Here is a 16,147-nt window from a genome sequence, read left to right on the forward strand (position 1 = left end):
CCCCGACCTGGGATATTCTATCTACTACCCAAGATCCATAAACCTGGAAATCCTGGGCGCCCCATCATCTCAGGCATTGGCACCCTGACAGCAGGATTGTCTGGCTATGTAGACTCCCTCCTCAGGCCCTACGCTACCAGCACTCCCAGCTACCTTCGAGACACCACTGACTTCCTGAGGAAACTTCAATCCATCGGTGATCTTCCTGATAACACCATCCTGGCCACTATGGATGTAGAAGCCCTCTACACCAACATTCCACACAAAGATGGACTACAAGCCGTCAAGAACACTATCCCCGATAATGTCACGGCTAACCTGGTGGCTGAACTTTGTGACTTTGTCCTTACCCATAACTACTTCACATTTGGGGACAATGTATACCTTCAGATCAGCGGCACTGCTATGGGTACCCGCATGGCCCCACAGTATGCCAACATTTTTATGGCTGATTTAGAACAACGCTTCCTCAGCTCTCGTCCCCTAAAGCCCCTACTCTACTTGCGCTATATTGATGACATCATCATCTGGACCCATGGAAAAGAAGCCCTTGAGGAATTCCACCATGATTTCAACAATTTCCATCCCACCACCAACCTCAGCCTGGTCCAGTCCACACAAGAGATCCACTTCCTGGACACTACAGTGCTAATAAACGATGGTCACATAAACGCCACCCTATACCGGAAACCTACTGACCGCTATTCCTACCTGCATGCCTCCAGCTTTCACCCTGACCACACCACACGATCCATCGTCTACAGCCAAGCTCTGCGATACAACCGCATTTGCTCCAACCCCTCAGACAGAGACAAACACCTACAAGATCTCTGTCAAGCTTTCTTACAACTACAATACCCACCTGCAGAAGTAAAGAAACAGATTGATAGAGCCAGAGGAGTTCACAGAAGTTACCTACTACAGGACAGGCCTAACAAAGAAAATAACAGAACGCCACTAGCCGTCACCTTCAGCCCCCAACTAAAACCCCTCCAACGCATTATTAAGGATCTACAACCTATCCTAAAGGATGACCCAACACTCTCACAAATCTTGGGAGACAGGCCAGTCCTTGCCTACAGACAGCCCCGCAACCTGAAGCAAATACTCACCAACAACCACATACCACACAACACAACCACTAACCCAGGAACTTATCCTTGCAACAAAGCCCGTTGCCAATTGTGCCCACATATCTATTCAGGGAACAACATCACAGGGCCTAATAACATCAGCCACACTATCAGAGGCTCGTTCACCTGCACATCCACCAATGTGATATATGCCATCATGTGCCAGCAATGCCCCTCTGCCATGTACATTGGTCAAACTGGACAGTCTCTACGTAAAAGAATAAATGGACACAAATCAGATGTCAAGAATTATAACATTCATAAACCAGTCGGAGAACACTTCAATCTCTCTGGTCACGCAATCACAGACATGAAGGTCGCTATCTTAAAACAAAAAAACTTCAAATCCAGACTCCAGCGAGAAACTGCTGAATTGGAATTCATTTGCAAATTGGATACTATTAATTTAGGCTTAAATAGAGACTGGGAGTGGCTAAATCATTATGCAGGGTAGCCTGTTTCCTCTTGTTTTTTCCTACCCCCCCCGATGTTCTGGTTTAACTTGGATTTAAACTTGAAGAGTGGTCAGTTTGGATGAGCTATTACCAGCAGGAGAGTGAGTTTGTGTGTGTATGGGGGTGGGGGGGATGTGAGAAAACCTGGATTTGTGCAGGAAATAGCCCAACTTGATTGTCATGCACATTGTGTAAAGAGTTGTCACTTTGGATGGGCTATCACCAGCAGGAGAGTGAATTTGTGTGGGGGGGTGGAGGGTGAGAAAACCTGGATTTGTGCTGGAAATGGCCCACCTGATGATCACTTTAGATAAGCTATTACCAGCAGGACAGTGGGGTGGGAGGAGGTATTGGTTCATATTCTCTCTGTATATATAAAGTCTGCTGCAGTTTCCACGATATGCATCTGATGAAGTGAGCTGTAGCTCACAAAAGCTTATGCTCTAATAAATTGGTTAGTCTCTAAGGTGCCACAAGTACTCCTTTTCTTTTTAAGTCCCATTGTTGCTTTTGGAATCTTGCCCCAGTGTGACCGAATACAACACAGTGTTGAAATTATTACACTGATCAATACTATCTGAAGTGGGCGAAAGCCATTTTTAAACAGGGAATGTTACTAACTGAATCAATACTATTCCAGAAGCACTGGTCTTCCCTCTAGCCTTCTGTAAAATTGAGCCAATATTCATACAGGATCCATTACCCAGCCAAACGTCCATTATCTGAAATAGCCTGGGACCAATCTGGCTACAACACTGCGAACAACGTTATCTGAAAAGGCCCTTTTGCTTCTCCCTATCCTTGACTCTTCACCTCATTTTAGAGCTCACCTGAAAATGCCTGATTCTCCCTTGAATATGACAGGTTGCAGAGTAGCAGCCGTGTTAGTCTGTATTCACAAACAGAAAAGGAGGACTTGTGGCACCTTAGAGACTAACCAATTTATTTGAGCATAAGCATAAGCTTTCGTGAGCTACAGCTCACTTCATCGGATGCCTCTTGAATATGCCTCTGAGGGAATAGCAGAAGGGGAAGAGAAATTATTCTTTAACTATATCATCAGGTTGTTGAGTTCTGCAATATGTTTGAGATACACTTTATATGCATGGTGCTGTACAGAAAGCAACGGCTAAATCCTGCAATCCTTTCCCATGCAAAATTCCCATTGATATCAGTAGGCAAGAAAGAACCCATAGCACTGACTTCCGAAGTTCTATTGCATTGTATTCACATTGCAGCTTGTTCTCTTTGCCAAAACTGAAATATACCATCTCTTTCTAGTAAACAAAACAAAAGCATTTACTACAGAAGCAAATGTCAAAATCTAGAGATAAAAAAAGGAAAACAAAGTAGGTTTTTAAGCATCATCATTAACATCACAATCCACTGGTAAATAAATGTGACTTTAGAGCCAAAGAACTGAAGGGTTATTTGGAAAATTGTTTTGGTTGACTTTATGACAGAATGAATTTTATTTAATGTACAGCATTGAACGCATACACCAATACCAGTGCCGTAACAACAAAAACGGAATTTGTAAAGTTAGCAGCAGTTTCTGCAAGTACAAAAATACACATTTATTTCAGACCATATATAATAGCAAAATTTATCAAGATATATTATACAAACTCAAAGCATTTTAGATAATGCATTACTTTTAATATATTATAAGATGATTTAGATGGCGCATAATAAAATTACATGTGTTCTGCTTGCAATGATACATGCCATTTTACAGCAATATCAATAAACTATTCACAACTTAAACATAAAAAGAACACCCAATGGAGCACAATAAACGACACACACAGAGTTGGGAGTTGTTCGTTACAAGCTTCAGCATTTAATGTCATTTCTTTTTCAAGCTTACATTGTTTTTCTTCTTTTGCTGCAAGATGGAGAGGACTGGAACTACTGAACAGTTACCTTGTTAACAGACAAAGCACGACACTTCTTCCTTGGAGGGCAATGAAAGTAAAAACCATCATAGTTTCAAACCAGTAGTAGAATACCACAGTTATGGAATCTATGCTGACCATGTATACTGCATCAAAACCACAAAGGACACCGACTTACATCTACAAGGCTTAACAGGAGTGGTCAAGAGGAGGACTCTATATCAAACACACTACTGCACTCGCTAGTGTCTTGGATCGGAGTGCTTCTCCTAACAATTTCCTGGGACCTTCCCAGATTCTAGGAAGATAGTTAATCACAATATTAGTATGTGGGGAAGTTAATTTGATAATTCCCATAATGACAGGATGAGTTCTGTAGCCCCCCACACTGAAAATTTGTCTCTTGGGATATCAAACCCTAAGCAGATCCGACACTAGTCCCAAAGGTGGTGATTTTAAACGTAAGATTCCTCGGCAAAAAACCTTTGGTCAAGCTCTTCAAACTGGGGATCACTGCAGTGCTTGTTTGGCCGTTCCTTTTTATTTTGGACCATGGTCTTGGTCCCTTCCTCTGATTTCTGAAGACATTTATTAACATCAGGTTTAAACAAACAGTCATCAACTGCCTTTGTGGTTTTTGGAGACTGAGAGAAGCCCCTTTTGGACTCATCATCAATATTTTTTGATTCAGTGCTTGGCAAAGATTTGTTGTTCTTGGAGTTTGTCACTTGCTGGCCTCCTAAGTCTGTGGAAATCAGAGTCTTACTTAAGCTGTCCTTGATGAAAAGTTCACGTCCAGCACTGACAACATCCTCTGGCTCAGGAGCATGCTCAGCCCTTGGATTTGTGCACTGAGTGAAAGTGTTGGACAGCTGTCTTTTATGTGACTGAACAAATAGAGAGTTTGCCTCTTCCTCTTCCTCCTCCTTGCTTTGCTCAGCCAAAAGCCCCAACGCCTTTAGTCTCTTGTCCTTGGCTTCCCCTGAACAAAGTGGAGAGCTGCATAGCTGCCCACCCCCCCGGGAAGAAGAAAAGTTGCCCTCCTGCACTGTTTCCGCAGCATTAATTCCTCCTGTTGACATAAGTGTTTTTAAAACTTGCCGTTGTTCTTGACATAAGTTATCTTCTGATGCATCCGAAGAATCCGTTTGTGGTTCCAAAGTTATTTTAACAACACTCTTCTTTTTCTCCTCTTGCTTGGACACTCTTTCCTTTTTTCGGAGAGTCCAATTTTTCATCGTGGAAGCTCCGTTCTTTAGCCATGTGCTGGGATGAAGAGTTACAGGGCTTTTTTGACTCTCTTTTCTAACACAAACGGAGCTGCTGCTGCTGGCTTGGTTAGGAAAAGAACTGAGGCCAGCACCCAGGTGTACTCCAGAGAAAGGGTTAAATTCAGGAGAAAGCTCTCCATGTTTCTTTTGAGGCTGAAAAGCACAATCCAAAGGAGAGGAGGTCTCAGTTGGAGTAAATACTGAATTGTCTGAAAACTGAGAGAAAGCACTGTCCAAGGAACTCATTGAGGACCCAGATGGGGACGTTCCGGGAGAAGATAAACTAGAACAGCTAGTTCTTGAGCAAATATTTAATCTCAGCAGGGGTGGGGGCAGGAGGCAATTGGACAAGTCTTTCTTTTCACCATTTTGGCCCACGGTGCCACTCTGACCTACATCGATACCCATAACTAAACTCTGATTAATAAGCTTTTGCCCTTCCACCTGTAATGAACGAAGCTGCTTGAGACAGTCTTCATCTACGTGCGACAGCACTGCATCACAGCTGGCTTTACGTACAGCATTCTCATGAACCTCACTGCGGTGGCTGAACTTAGAGGCAAGAAGGCCAATCGTGGGCTCTGAGCAGCGTCTCTGTCTTCTCAAGCTTTTGCGAGCATCCGGGACCATTACTGATGAGCAGCCAGAGGTACTGGAGCAAAGAGACTCATTCTCAGAGTGATCCTGTAACGCAGATTCATGGTGTGATCCAGTAGAAATTCGCACTGGTTTTGATTTGGGTGGCAGTTGAATTTTAATTTCTTCCACCTCAGGCTGGTCCAAGTCACAATCACTCAGAGTCAAAACTGAGTCCCGGCTCCTGTTATCTTGACCTCGTTTTTTGATCAAGTCACTAAATGAAGAGTCAACATCATCATTCAGCTCATTTTCCAAACTGTCATAAGAAGAATCATTCAGATGAAAGGAAGAGAAATCTGCAAGAGGATGAAAGCAGCATTAGCATGTCCATGATCAAACGACAGAGTTTACTTTTGAAACAAAATGTTTCTTTCCCTTAGGTAATTGTTTGTCCTTGGAAAGTCCCTAAAACTGACACATGGCCAAATGGGAGAAGTTTAGAATTCTTCCAAAATGATCATTTTAAGATGGAATAGAAATTAATTTTATTATTCCCCAGTGCAGCATTGGGACTTAAATACATGCTTAAGTGCCGTGCTGAATAGGGATGGATTTATGGATACTCCCTAGTAATCAACCTATGGATAATACATTAATTACAGACTATTAAATCAGTAATGTTATGAACATTCAATTCAATTGCTCTGATATGTGAAGAAACCAAGGTGTAATTTTATTGTGCTCCAGAACGTAGACAGTTTATATCCAATATATTATGAGAGATTCTAGTTTCAGTTACGGCATAGCAACTAGACTCAAGCCCATAGATTTTAAGTGGTGTAACCAAGGGAGAATTTAGCCACATTGCACTAGAGAGACTACATGAGAAGTTTGGGACAACCATATTACTCAGGAGTGGCAAAGTTAGTTATGTACATCATGCCAAACGGAGTGAAAAGAGCGACTGAGATAGTATAAGGTGCATGATAAAAATCACAAAAAGAAAAGGAGTACTTGTGGCACCTTAGAGACTAACCAATTTATTTGAGCATGAGCTTTCGTGAGTTACAGCTCACTTCATCGGATGCATGCCGTGGAAACTGTAGCAGACTTTATATATACACAGAGAATATGAAAAAATACCTCCTCCCACCCCACTGTCCAGCTGGTAATAGCTGGAAATGGCCCACCTGGTGATCACTTTAGATAAGCTATTACCAGCTGGACAGTGGGGTGGGAGGAGGTATTTTTTCATATTCTCTGTGTATATATAAAGTCTGCTACAGTTTCCACGGCATGCATCCGATGAAGTGAGCTGTAACTCACGAAAGCTCATGCTCAAATAAATTGGTTAGTCTCTAAGGTGCCACAAGTACTCCTTTTCTTTTTGCGAATACAGACTAACACGGCTGTTACTCTGAAACCGATAAAAATCACAAAACTATCACCATCACTGACGAAGGGAGAGTGCATGTTTGTGTACACATTTGTGTACATCTGAATATTTTGGATGGACACGTTATATGAATGGAAAATAACAGCCTTCCTAAGAATGTACGGAATCTTCTGACTGGCTGGGTTTAGCTAATATGAATGAAACATATGTTACCTGAGCCATCCTCTCTGTTGTCACATCGTATCAGTATGTCCCCAAAGAGGGTGGAAATTTCCTCTCCAAAAATCCTGCAGCAATTTTCAATTAGAAACTGTACCAGAATAGAAACCTGCAACAAAGCAATGGCAATGAGATTTCTATACAGATCTTGAACTATTGAGCTGAGAGGAGTATAGATTGGTAACAAAACCAATCCTATGTGCTTTTCCTTTGAATGAAAAGGTTGCTCCCAATATCATGTTACAGGCTCTCTGCCAATACTGTATATGGTGCTCCAGCCTTGGATTTACCCAGCACGTGCTAAATTTTGCAGGTAGTGATTTGTTCCAAAGCAGGTCTAGATGGGTTTCTCCTCTGGACATGTTTCAGAGTTTCTCAGGCCAGACGGACCACTGTGATCATCTAGTCTGACCTCCTGTGTAACACAGGCCATAGAACTTCCCCCAAATACTCCCTGTCTGAGCTAAACACACCTTTTAGAAAAACATCCAACTGTGATGTAAAAAGTGCCAGTGATGTAGAATCTACCAGCCCTTGGTAAGTTGTTCCAATGGTTGATTACCCTCACTGTTAAAAATGTCCACTTTATTTCCAGTCTGAATTTGTCTCCCTTCAACTTCCAGCCATTGGTCTCAACACAACTGTTAGGAGACTGATAAAGGAAGAGCCAAATCTATAAAATCATTCAAGACTCCCTGGAACATCTGAATGGCCCTATGTAGGTACCTCTCATTATGAAACCAATCCTTGCTCTCCCTGTGCTCATATTAACACTAAGAGTAATAAAGGGCTCTGCGCTATAAGAGACAGAAGACGAGCACTCTAGCACTACCCCTGGTGTTTTCCCCTCTCACTACCATTGTAGCCTCCCTCACCATAGTTCCTGCTCTCCCTTTGCACAGACTGAGCCTCTGATAACTCTAGCCCCCTTCACTAAGCACCAGATCACTTCCCACACCATCCCTGCAGGCCTCATGCTCCCTGTCTACCTCCTCTCACCTGCTGGCTCTGGCATGCAGTCATTTCTGCACCAGTTCTTCACACCCATAGCATAGCCTTCCAAGGTCAGCAGCTTCTCCCAGGCTGGAGCACAGACCAAAGGAAGGGTAGGAAACTGGCAGATGATGGTAGGTGATCACATTGGGAGGACAGGGCATGTGTGGAGGGGAATGGAGTGGTACTTGCTCCATCCACGCATCCTGACCTGCCCTTACCTCCCAGTAGCCAGGAACTCCCCCACCTTTATGGCACAGTAACCCCTAGCAGATCACCACACCCAAGCCCCACGAAAATAGCCAGTCACCCAGCGACATACACTTCTAGAACTAGGTTAGTTTCCTAAGGATAAACAGGCTTCCAGCAGATGCAATTTCTTTTACCTTTAGGCAACTGCCTCCAATTTTGCCATAACAGGGCCTCTGCATCTACACCCTTCTTCCCCCAAAGCTGGAAATGAACCTACAATGGATGGATTTTCAAACTAGTATTTAAAAGTTTCTGCTTTTGCACTTTCTCATTCGGCTCATCCGTATTGTTGCCTTTATGAACAGATTCCCAATGGTGCCAGATCCCACCGTCTTCAGCTACACCATCTTGCCAAGGAGGTAATTGGATAGATTGATTGTGCTTGGATCCCACTTGGCTCCTTCCCTACTGCCATTTACAATCTTCTCCTTGGGGCCAATGCTCCCCGAAGCCCCAAGCCAACTGACTGACTGCTGGCTCCTTCCTCTGCATCTTTTCCACCCCGACCTCCTTACAGGTTTATTTGGTCCTGCTTCAGCACAGAGGGCTGGACACGATAATGTTTCAAGGTCACTTTTCACCCTCCATTCCTACGATTATACAGAGAAAACTGTTCTAAGACCAGCTGAATTAAACAGCACCTCTAGGAGGACGTGATCGTTACAAATGCACTGGATATTTATAATCTCACTCCCCCTGTTTCAGGGACAGAGTGGGGATGAATTATTTAATGTTTGCAGAGGGCTCTGAAGAGGACAAGCACTGATCTGTATTGGTGCTAATCACCACCACCTTTCTGAACAGAGAGATTCCTTAGCAAAACTGTGGTTTCACTCACCTTTTTGGTGAATTCGCTTTCTGTTTCAGGGCTAAAGGGAGCAGGAGGCCACAGCATGCTGGGTGCGATGCACACAGCTAGATTAAATGCAGTCATCTGGTTATCTTCAGATTGCTTTTCTATACTGTGTAGTACTCCAAAGAGGTAACGTAAAAGAACCACATTGGCTCTGGGGAGTTGCTCTATTAGCCTGGAAAAAAAAAAAACCCATAAAAAGCAATTTAAGAAAACACTTCCCCCCACACTCACTAGAGTTAGCATCTCATGAAACCACAGAAATCGCAGGGAGCGAATGTGGACTCGTGATTAGAGCGGGAAATGGTTACTAGTTCAAAAGCTTCTCAGAAAAGACCCAACAGGTACCACAATGAGCTCTCATTACTCAAACTTCAGTGCGTTCCTCTGATATGGTGTAATTCAGAATAGTGGCTGATACACTGTGAACTAGTCTAAGAAATAATTAACACTGCACTGTCACATAAATGGACATGTACAATTTGTGACCGTTATTTGTTTTTTTTGTTCAATTAGTTGTCAACTCACTGGTTTACTCCGTTGCAAAATTCAATCATTTGCTTTGGATACCCAGTTGTTAACGTAAATTGGCAGGGCTCCATTTAATAGGCTGCCTAGTCCACCCTCCTGCCTGCATGCCGCATGCTCGTCCCTGGGACAAATGGGACTAGTGCTTTGCCCAGTCTAATTTTAACGTCCTCGGCAACGGGGCCTCCGCCATTGCCAGACTCCAATATTTCACTAGGACACAATCTTGGCTTCAGAACAGCCACTGAAGTTTGAAACGGATGCAAAGAGAATAAAATAAAATAAAGAGGAGCGGAACTGAATTGTTGCTGCGCCCCTTTTGCCAAAGCTCCTGCACCACCCAAATCAAACTCAGCCCATTTTGGCAGCAGGCAGAAGTCCTGATCTTCAAGAGCATATTTATAAACACGCTCCTCCTGTGGTCTTGGTGAAAGGAAATGACTGAAATCCACTTACCGGCATGTACTCCCACAGCAGGCACACAGGTACTGAGGACAGGATTGAGGAAAGCACCCCTATACTTCAGCTTGTGCTTAACCTGTCGCACGGACTTAACTCCCATTTAGGTCAATGGGACTTGAGCACGTGCTTATGTGCTCTCCTGAACTGGGGGTAACTAAAGCACATATTTAAATGCTTTTCTTAACTGGGGCCTGTCAAAAATCCCATTTGCAGGGTTCCGCTTCTGTGGACTCTGCAGAGAGACAGTATAAATAACTCTACCTTTGGATGCCGTTTATCTTCTCTTCATGGTTCCCTTGGTCCATCACAGAGACCCACTTATCACAGAGCTGGGATGAAAAAATACTGCCTGGGATGTTCCGAAGAAAATCCTGATTCCAAGAGAGGAACAACAAAACCGCGTGAGCCCGCCAGGCGGGGGAGGGGAAAAGGAAACAGCACGGGCCGGGGTGCACGGAGCCGCTGAGCCAAGCAGTAAATCTCTTCACATTAAGAAAAATTTGAATTATGTTGAGGATGAATATTTTCATACCCTCTTCTCCTGAACCGTTTCTGTCCACCGGGATGCGTTTCTGATGCTTTATCTGTTTTCACTGCACCAGAGAATTAGCTCAGGGGCCAGTTATTTGGATACTGGGAGACGCCTGCAGTTTGCTCATCACCTGATTATCTTCAATCCCTATTTATCCCAGCAAAATGTTCCCAGTGCTTGTCGTGGATCTGGCTAAGCAAGGAGCACACCCTTGCTGCACTCCAAGAATGAAGAGAAGACTACAAAAGCACAGCTGCTTTCCTACACGTGTCACAGCAAGACCTGGTCTATGCTTAAACGATTTACTGGTAAAACGACACTGGTTTGGGGATGGTAATTTTTAACCAAAGTAGTTATACCGGTAAAAGTCCTAGTGTGGATGTATTTATACCAGTATAAGGGCAACTTATACTGGTAGTTATTCCCCGTCCTGTATGGGAGTAGCTACACTCGTATAAAGCACCTTTATACTGATATAGCTGTAGTCACAAGTTGGCGGTGCCACCTTAACTGTACCAGTATAGTTAAAGTGGTACAAATGTCTAGTGTAGACAAGCGATACGTTTTACAATAATTTTCCTATAGGGCCTGATCCTGAGCCATTGAAATCATTGGTAAAAATTCCATTGGCTGAATGGGGCCCATATTACCATGTGCTTATGCACTAATTATTTTGTGTTCAGTTTGTGACCGTCACAGTACTGCTGAAGAACAGATTGATTTTGATTATAAAAATTAAAGTTAGTTAGTTCCGCCTGCACATTCTCTTCAAAGTAAGACTTGTACTTCCCTGAACTACAGACACCAAGCTCAATCCTGGTCTCCAATGTTCCTATAAATAATGAACCAGAGTAGCTGCATATTGCATGGCTCCCTCATTCAAGTGGCAGGAAATATTCTTCACTGATGTTTGACCCGCACCTGAGGGAAACTCTTTAGACACAAGGTCTGAGATGGACGCTCCCAAAGAACATTAAAGCAAAGTGAATCAGGGGATAAGTCCCCGCAGAGCATGGTACATTAATTCAGTTCTCTGTCAAGTTTTCAAGTGGCAGGAAAATTTGCTCTCCTCGCAGCTTAAATTACAACTAGCACTTACTCAGCCGATCTCTCTGACTTTGCCACATGAACTTTTGAACCACGTCTACGATGCATATTACACAAACAGGCTTTTCTTTGACATCAGACATGTACACCCCTTTTTCCCACAACTATTTTTGGGACGACTGCAGTGAAAATTATGATTTCCACTTAAAATTTGTGGTAACAAACAGGGTCCTGATCCATCAAAGCACTTCAGCAGTTGCTTAACTTGAGGCACACGAATAGTCCCATTGGAGCCAACAGGATAACTCAGATGCTTGAAGTTAAGCGCATGTTGAAGTGATTTGCTTGGTGAGGGCCACGCTGCTCAGCACTTGGCAGGATTGAGCACTAGATGTGCAAAATATTTGCAATGAAATGAAAAAGTACTACAATGCTTTTTCTCCCCCCTTTTGCTACAAACAAAATACGTGGGCTCATTTCACCCCCAAAATTTTGCCCTGTTTCATATGTTTGTTTTAAACCTTAAACAGGCCACTTTCCCACAAACAAAACAAACCCTATTGTGATGTGAAAAATGGGCAAAGTGAGGTGAAACGTATGCCAGGGCAGAGGATTAGTACCATTTTGACTCCATTTAGGCAGTATTTTGAGGGTCTAAAGTGGCATGCAAAGGTGCAAGCATGAGTCAGATTCATTCAATGTCTTTGATATTGAGAACACAAATTTCAAACGTTCTAGTTGAAGAAAAAGAAACTCATGTCAAATTGTGCAGAAAAACAAAATCTGAGGAGTGTCAAACAATTTACAAGGGTGAAACCAAAACACTTTTGTGAAAAATTTTGGGGAAGATATTTCACCATCTTTACACGCACAGATATTATTCCACATACAGGTCTTATTTTCTTCTCCTCTGTGCAATCCAAAACCAGCAGAAGCTGTTTCCCACAACCACCATTTGATTTCTTTAAAAAGAGGAGGTGTGCTTTTCCTTACGTCTACATGTTATCCAGAGAGCGTCTCTCTTTTCCAGTGAACATTACCAGCAACAGCACAGCATGAGGAGGAATCTGATTCCATGCAAACCCCAAGGCAAGGATCTAACTTCATTGCTTGAATTGTTCAAGATCTCTTGAGCTAATGGAGAATTTCCATTTACTGCCGGTAGTAACAGCAGCACATTTTAAGGCCTCCAACCACTAGAGGGCGGACCATTGCAACAAGATGAGAGGCAACAACTCATGGGCATCAGAAATGATGGCAAGAGGAATAGCATTCTCTGTTAAAAAAAGTCCTACTAGAGATACTACTTGAACATATAGCAATGGAGATTACAAGCTTCCATTGTACGTAAACATGTGAAGGGTCATAAAAAAACAGGGCAAATATGCCAGTCCATATTTGAGATTTATATACAAATACACAATCAGACTAAACTCTCCCAAACAGGCTAGTTGTGAGTTATGGATGTTCTCTGCATGAAACAATACCATTACTAACATACTAGTCCTTGTGCAAAGATAATCCACAGAGAAATGAACCTGAATATTTTGGGAAGCACAATACCCTCAAGAGTCTTGTAGGTTTATAGCATCTTTACAGAATAAGAACCCAACCCTGCAAAGAACTCCCACTGCCTTTAAGGAGAGCTAGAAGACTTGGAGGATCAGGTTCTAAATGAGATCGGAGGCAAGTTTTTTTTTGTTTTTTTTTAAATAAACTCCTATTGCAGAAAACAAATTGACTAGTTGTCATATCCCTCCTCCTACCCCCACACTCAGGGAGAGAGGAGTAAAGCTCTTTGCATACCTTAAACACGGAGGCTGTCACAAATATGGATTCACAAGCTAGGTGCACTTCAGCTCCCAAATTAAGCTTCTCCTTAAGTTCTCGGCAGGATTTCGCATTTGCTGAGCGTCTGAAAATACCCCTGGTAAAAGGCCCCTCTTTGTAAAGGAAGAAAAGCATGTCCTGTGCAAAATCAAAAAGCCAGATAGCCTTCCTTACATACAGATTCTTTATCTGTTAACTATTAAGATGTGGGTTTATCCTTTTCCACTTGTGCAAGCATGTCCTACAAAGATTCACAAGTCAAAAACACATCAGGGTATATTCTCTACTCCAGGGGCTTTGCCACCCAACCCTCATTAAAGCTATGGTCTGGGGCACTGAGTTCTTCAAACAAGCTGTGCGAATATCCTCACCCAATATAATATTACTACTCAACACTGATCTAGCACATTACCTCTTCAAAGCACTGTACAAACATTAGCCAGTTTATACTGCTGTACAGGAAAAGAGCAACAGTCTATCTAGTGTAGTATCCTGTCTGACACTGGCTACAGCCAGATGCTTCACAGGGAGATGTCAAACGTCCATTCACCTGTTTGTTGCAGCAATGCTGCAAACTATGTGCTAAGGTTTCTGACTCAGCTGATGATCAATTTGTAGCCTGAACAGCCTAACATAATTTTATCAGAGCTAGTAGGCTTCTCATTTCATATTAATCTGCACTTCTAAATCCTAATTAAGAGTCAGCCCTCACTCTGCCACCCTTACTCTGTGTGACCTGTACTTTAATCCATGGAGTGTTTTGTTTAGGAATTTTTTAAAATAGTGAGATATATATATACACACACACACGTTTGTCTGAAGACCAAACTATTCAAAACAAGGAAAATAAGTAGGTCACAAAGCAGCCAAGTACTGTTTGTTTTAAGGAAGGATCTCTGAGCCAACAGCAGGGGAATGGTGGCTGGTGGAGAACATATTATCATTAAATTGAGTTATAATAACTGTAATGGCTGAGAAGTAGGTTTTGGCTAATTTCGCAGTCTGGGCTGCTGAGGAGGTCTTCCTGAAGTGCAGCAATGCAAATATGCCAAATGGAAACTATTTTTACAGTCTACTGCTTTAACATTCCTCCTCTTTTGTAAGTTGGGAGCCAACTGTCCATCTACGTGCAAATACCTTTAGAGGCGCACCATTCACGCCAGCAATACTCACAGCAGTATTTCTCTTTTCTTTGCAAAGATTTAGAGCTCATTTGTTAAAAGAGAGCTCAATCCTGCAAGGCAAGTTCTCAACTTGAGAACAAAGGTTTGGTCAGACAAAACTGGTCAATGTTTTAGGGTGACGAGTTAATGGTTTGACTTGCTTTCTGTAGGGTAAAAACTAAAACAACCCTTTGAATTTAGAATGCAGGTTATAATGCTTTAATGCAGAGACTCTCAACCTGCGTGGGGCTTTAACACCCTCAGATTTGCCTTCTCCATACAGCATCCCAGATGCCATGTTTCATTCTCCAAGGATGCTGCGTGAATGTTACTTTTTGGGATTTAAACAAGTTTTTCAGACTCAAACTACTAATTGTACTAAGTAGTGTCCGTGCACCTAGTAACTTTACTTTTCCCAAACAACAGTTCCAAAAGGATTCAAGTTTGAGAGAGATTCTCAGAACACATCAGTGGCTGCACTGGGCTTGAAGGACCCAATAGTTCTAGAATAGATTCCTAAGATAAACTGCAGCTCATCTGTGGAGGGTTAAATTGGATACCCTAAAATTATCAAAATTCGTAAAGACTGCAGTTAGAAAACAAAAAATGCTCTGGAATGTACTGAAGAGTCCTGGTATGAGCATCCCTGGGTGATGTGGGGAGAACATACCAAGGGCAAGCATAAGAGCCAGATCCTCCACTGGTGTAAACTGATGTAGCTTCACTGACTTCACAGGCTCTCCCCTAATTTACGCCAGCTGAAGATCTGGCCCTCAGACTTAGGAGCCTGATTCCACAACACTTCTGTTGAGTAGTACATACTCCTACCGAGGAGTACTCAATGGGACTACTTGCATGAGTAAGAGTTACAGAACCAGGCCGATACAGAAAAGATAGATTAGTTTTTAAAAAGCTTCAGCCTGATTACATACAATTTGCAGACTGATTTGTATTAACCAGGTCTGACCACATTTTACAAACATTTGCTGCAATTTGTGTTGATAGCCAAAGTTCTGTCTCAAAACTGGAGAGAACGTTTCCTCCTTGTTTCTCTACTGAGGATCATTTCAGTGTCCTCACTACCTAACCCCCAACCTTCTTGTTTACTATGCAAAGAAATCCCAAATATTTAATAGCCAGCCCAGAATCCGTGACTTACCAAGACAGGTTTGGGCAGATTGTCATTCTCACAGATGGCTGGCAGCGACAGACCAAAGAGTTTCCCTGGAACAGGAGACGTTGGAGACAGTGGTATATTGTCCAGCTGAGTGCCTGGACCACGCCAAAAGGCCCAGTTTATGATCGATCTTTTCCTTTTAAATGGCTTTTGGCTTAGTTCTGGGGAAAAAGTAAGGTGTTTATTAGAAGAAATGTATTTCAGTTCTGTTTCCATTATTTGTTTTGTAGTAGTTGCTACGGTTTCAGATGCAAAAAGTTTCATGAACACAACTAATTCCTTGGTCTGGCTCAGCCTATTCCATTAGTGTGCATCCTGGTACATGCACACGCAGAGAACATGCCTTATCATCCAAGCAC

The 16,147-nt window shown here is 42.7% G+C and overlaps 1 protein-coding gene across 2 annotated transcripts in view; it reads right to left on the bottom strand.

The window, feature by feature from the left end:
- Positions 1-2,953: 2,953 nt before the first annotated feature.
- Positions 2,954-16,147, bottom strand: part of ARHGAP20 (Rho GTPase activating protein 20) — a 96,391-nt gene continuing 83,197 nt past the window's right edge. For both annotated transcript variants that reach the window (XM_073339232.1, XM_073339238.1), the window contains exons 10-15: positions 15,771-15,949; positions 13,425-13,586; positions 10,301-10,410; positions 9,035-9,224; positions 6,946-7,060; positions 2,954-5,692 (exon numbers count right to left, since the gene is read on the bottom strand). In XM_073339232.1, the coding sequence (XP_073195333.1) occupies positions 3,942-5,692; positions 6,946-7,060; positions 9,035-9,224; positions 10,301-10,410; positions 13,425-13,586; positions 15,771-15,949 (2,507 nt within the window). In that variant the 3' untranslated portion in view covers positions 2,954-3,941. The remainder of the gene's footprint in view (positions 5,693-6,945; positions 7,061-9,034; positions 9,225-10,300; positions 10,411-13,424; positions 13,587-15,770; positions 15,950-16,147) is intronic.

The sequence above is a fragment of the Lepidochelys kempii genome, chromosome 1, assembly GCF_965140265.1.
Source record: "Lepidochelys kempii isolate rLepKem1 chromosome 1, rLepKem1.hap2, whole genome shotgun sequence".
Lineage (NCBI taxonomy): Eukaryota > Metazoa > Chordata > Testudines > Cheloniidae > Lepidochelys > Lepidochelys kempii.